Genomic DNA, 5,315 nt, shown 5'->3' on the forward strand with positions numbered 1-5,315 from the left:
TTTATATATTTATTTATGTATTAACATGTCCAAACAAGTTTGATAGGCCAATAAGACTAATTAGTAAGATCTGACCTATTAACATATTAAAACTTTATAATAATTTAAATTTGAGTCTATTTTATAAGAGGTCGGGCCATGCGGCGGCTAGGTGTGGCGTTGTTATTCGTTTGCCTTTTAGCGGCAGTTATGCTCTAATCGCCGCTAAATTAACCTGATTGTGAAAAAATAGTTGCTGATTCAATATTTACTTTTAGCGGCGGTTTCATCCCAACCGCCGCAATTTTTGTTAAAAACCTCAACTTTAATATTTCGATGTAGTCTCTTTTTGAAGACAAACAGAGTATAAATTACTTAAGTTCTTACTAATTTCTTCATTGTTGTAATAGAAAAATGTTATATTTCATAAAATTAGAATTTTTTATTAGTAATTAATTTGAGTTTGGCCGTATTTTAATTTTTGATACATTCTAATAAGTTTATTTTGACAAATATGTTTGAGTCGCTGTTATTTAAACCGTAACACTATTTTTGGATTTATTTTACGTAAAAAAATTAATCAATTTAAAAATATATTTATTTAATCACGTGAACAAATTTATAAATTAAATTTTCTCGTTTACTATAAGATTTTTTAAGTTTGCATTCAAGTATAAATCTAAAAGAAATATATAAAATATGTATAAATTAATGCTAATTTCAATTGAGCATACATTAATAGTAGGCTTCTTCGAAGTTATACCTTACTAAACCTAAATCATAGAGGCCTGCTACACATACAAGCCTTTTTGGCTTACAAGTTATACAAGTTGCTCCAAGTCTAAGAAAAAAACACGCGCTCATTCAACAACACATTTACTCTTCGTCTTCTTCCTCAATCAAAACGCAAACCATAAAAAAAAAACACGCGCTCTTTCCACCCACGTTCACTCTTCCTCTTCTTCCTCAATCAAAACGCAAACCATCAAGATTCAAAACAAACTACTACAATTCTGCAGAAACGTTCCAACTCTTCGCGAAGAGTAGAAGAAATCAAGAAGAAAAGATACAAATCTCCATAAAAAATCACCAGAAAAAAGGAAGAAACATTATTCAAAGTACTATTTTACTGTTCTTCTAGGTTTTTCTTCTAGATTGTCTCTGTCATATGCCTCATCCTTAACCAGCAAAACATTAAAAAATTTCAAGAAGAAATATACTGTCTCCCCCTATTTTGGGTGTATTTCTTAAATCCTTTGGGTGTATTTCTGTAATCTTTTGGGTGTATTTCTGTGATACACCCAAACGATTACAGAAATACACCCAAATGGTTACAGGAATTCACCCAAACGATTATAGAAATACACCCAAAGGATTGCAGAAATACACCAAAACGATTACAGAAATACACCCAAAGGATTGCAGAAATTCACCCAAACGATTATAAAAATACACCCAAAGGATTACAGAAATACACCCAAAGGATTACAAAAATACACCTAAAGGATTTAAGAAATACATCCAAAATTCGTTGAAGTACACCTCATGCATATTTCAGAACTCTTTCTCTTTCTCCTCCTCATCTTCTGCTACTTCTTCTTCTTCAAAAACGATTTCAGAGCTTGATGTAAAAAAACAATGAAAATCGAGAATAACGAAGAAAGAAAACAGAGAGAAAAGCACGTAAATGAAAAAGAAGAACAGAAAGAGGAAGAAGAACGTGTAGCAAGAAGAAGAAGAAGGAGAAAGAGAAGGGAAGAAACGAGAAAAAAGAAGAAGAAGAGGAAGAGGAAGAAGAACGTGCAAGAAGAAGAAGAACAAGAAAGAGAAAGCAAGAAACGAAAGAGAAGAGGAAGAAGAATGTGCAGTAAGAAGAAGAAGGAGGAGAAAGAGAAGGCAAGAAACGAAAGAAAAGAAGAAGAAGAAGAGGAAGAGGAAGAAGAAGAAGAACGTACCTTGCATCGCGTTTTGGAGGGTTTATTCGTTAATTAACTTGTAAAGCATACAAGCCCTAATGACTTGTATGCAGAGCTTTTCTCAATCAATAAATTCTTAAAGTAGTGAAATATGTAATACCGCAACCCAAACTATTAAATTAAGGGAAATAATGTAAGTCTTAAAATAAAAGGTCAAATTTTCTCTTCAACATCGTATTGACCTGGCAAAAAATATTCTGTCAAGAATCTATTGGCTTCACGTGATAGAGGATCTAATATGTCATTTTCCAACCATAGTTTTTTGTTCAGATTGAAACCCCTTTTGCAACGTATACGTCATCTTCTCTTTGTTGGTCATCTAAAGTTTTATTGTCTTCTTCCGGAACCTTATTCAGATCAAACTACATAGAGATGTCAATTCCAACAGAGGAGATATCATCTAAATTGTCTTCTAAATCAGTCTTTGCCACATCTAGACTGTCATTAACTATTTCGCCTGAATATTCAGCTAACACTAAAATTATCAACCCGCATACAAAAATCTTAGTATAATTAGATGAAACCAACAATCCCCAAGTCATTAGATGGTAAATTAGAAAAAAAAAATAGGTACGTTAATATGGTAAGACAAGTTTCAAAAGTAAATAAAAATAAACAATGATTACCATCTCCCTTGTTGATAGTTTGGGCAGATTTCTCTGAAAGGATCTCTGTAATGGGTAATTCTATAAATTTTATTTCCTCATGTGATGCAATATCCAACTCAATCGCATGCTTGTTTGTAAAGCGCATCTATATAATAAAAAATATAGTTCATCATCCTTTTTGTAAAACACTGTTTCTTTATGATGAACTTTCTATGTTATATATATTTTTTTAGTTATGATACGTCTACACCAAAATCAGCCACTAAAATTAGCCACCAATATAAAATACATGCTGAAATACAAATACACATTGAAAATAAATTAAACCACACATATATTTATATACAAATACATTGGTGGCTGATTTTAGTGTACAAATAGCATTTTTGATTTTTTTTACCTTTAATTCAGCGAGTATGTCTTTAGAGCTCTTCCCAAATGCATATATCATAAAAATATATCCAAATTTCTTCTCATACATTGATCCCTATTCATAAAGCAAATATTATTGCAGCAAGTATGTTCGCATATGACAACTTAAAATATGTACTAATCAAATATAGTTTAAGACAAGTTTAATAGGGTATGCTTGATAAACAAACCTGCATGATAGATTCGTTAGCCGTATCCAAGTATTGGTTGAAACAAGAGTGTCCTGATATAGCCTCCAACCAACACCTAACATTCACTTTATGAAACCATATGTCTCTAGCAACAGAAATTGCATATTCCAATGAAGAGAATAGAGAGACCATAGCCATCGCTTTCGTGAATGTTGTGCTTGCACAGCATGATGAAAAGTCTTCCGTTTTCATTTTCCATGTTAAGCAATTATTTTACGTTCTCTAATATTTATTACTGATAACAATTTTAGCGTCGATTATAACAAATAGATAGCATGATTATCATAACAACGATATTAAGAACATCAACAATAATAACGAAATTAATACTTCATTGTAAGCTAACTATTTCTAAAAAAAATCATATAAAAAATAGGACACGACTTTTATTTATTAAAACCAACAATTTAGTAAAGATTTAATTGAATTTTGAAACTACCAATCGTGATATAACTATCAAACTACATACACCATTAACATTATTAAACACATTAATTATAAAAAGACCCTTGTTAACAATCATTAACTTTAATCCTGCTTCCATTATGCAACCTCGTCGATATTTTCAGATGCATTGTCGGCAGGGTCTTCTATATCATCATCTCTTGTCAACTGTGTATGTCTAAATAACCTTGATTGTAAATTGAACTGAGGGAATGATCCTTCGGTAAGGGAAGGAGACCCCAAAGACAAGATATCAATATGATCCTTCGGTAAGGGAAGGTGATTGCCAAAACATTTGGGATAAGAACCTTCTGTAAGGGAAGGGGACTCCCACCTTTTATACCGGTTTGAGCTCAATACCTTCCATAAAAGTTACGAGAAAAAGTAATGAAAAGTACAATGAAAAGAGTGATTATGATTGTTCTTCTTTTATCTTTTTTTTTTTATTTATGATTATGTTTATTATTGCATTTAAAGATCCTTCTTTTTCCAAAGTTCCTTTTTGTATGATGTATGATATTATTTAAGATCTTTATTTTATTCAGATCTATTCTGTTTGACTTATCTATGGCAATGTTACTATTCTTCTCTTATTTATTATTTATTTCGTCTTGTTTTATGGCCTATGAGAACATCATACCAAGGTTTATGAGTTACCTTTATATGTTTTAACGCTATAGGCATTTTGTATGCATTACACATGTCATGACATAAGTAAATGAGAAGCATCTAAAAGTCACACCACTCCGACTAATCAAGACTTTTGAAAATAATAATTGAACAACATTGCATCATCACTATTTTTATTTTAAAACTCGGAATGGCTGGGGATGGATACGATGACACCATATAGATAAACTACTGAGAAACTTTTGTTTCTCACCCCTCTCTTCGTACCATCTTCAGGAACGATGCAGTACGAAGCAATACAGTTGAGGTGAAAAGACAGGTGCACTAATGGGAGCAAGCTATCGAGGACATAGATACAAAACATTAAACGTTTACCTTAAGAAGGAAGAATATGCAATTGCTTTAGCCATAGTTAAACAAATTAAGAGAATTAGGATTTCCTATGTGTCTTGTTTTATCCTTATTGACTGATTGCAATTGTAACTATTATGTTTCCTTTTTTATTTGGTATGAGTAAAGCTTGTCATTATTGTGCCTTCATAGTTTAGCACACCGGTTTTTCATGTTAGTATTTTCAAATCCACTTATATTTTTCAACTAGTAACTATTCTAATAAAAACTAATTATTCAATATTTTTATCTATAAATTATTTTATATAAATATTTCACATTTGTTTAAAAGAAAAATTTCGCAAGGTTTTGAATATCAGCTACTAAATATAATCCGAATAAAGCTTAACTCAGTTTAAAAGTATTAGGGTGTTACATTATCATTTAGTTATAATTAGTTATAATTAGTGTACAAATAGCATTTTTGATTTTTTTTACCTTTAATTCAGCGAGTATGTCTTCAGAGCTCTTCCCAAATGCATATATCATAAAAACATATCCAAATTTCTTCTCATACATTGATCCCTATTCATAAAATTCCTACAAATATGAATATTGACATTGCAAATATTATTGCAGCAAGTATGTTCGCATATGACAACTTAAAATATGTATTAATCAAATATAGTTTAAGACAAGTTTAATAGGGTATGCTTGATAAACAA

At 31.0% G+C, this 5,315-nt stretch overlaps 1 protein-coding gene across 1 annotated transcript; it reads right to left on the bottom strand.

The window, feature by feature from the left end:
* Positions 1-2,317: 2,317 nt before the first annotated feature.
* Positions 2,318-3,324, bottom strand: LOC112733051 (uric acid degradation bifunctional protein TTL-like). The gene is made up of 4 exons (XM_025781908.1): positions 3,166-3,324; positions 2,964-3,050; positions 2,582-2,708; positions 2,318-2,430 (listed from the first exon to the last, which is right to left on the bottom strand). Exons 1-4 carry the CDS (start codon positions 3,322-3,324, stop codon positions 2,318-2,320), a joined length of 486 nt encoding a protein of 161 aa, XP_025637693.1.
* Positions 3,325-5,315: the final 1,991 nt, after the last annotated feature.

This window comes from Arachis hypogaea, chromosome 13 (assembly GCF_003086295.3).
Source record: "Arachis hypogaea cultivar Tifrunner chromosome 13, arahy.Tifrunner.gnm2.J5K5, whole genome shotgun sequence".
Taxonomy (NCBI): Eukaryota; Viridiplantae; Streptophyta; class Magnoliopsida; order Fabales; family Fabaceae; genus Arachis; species Arachis hypogaea.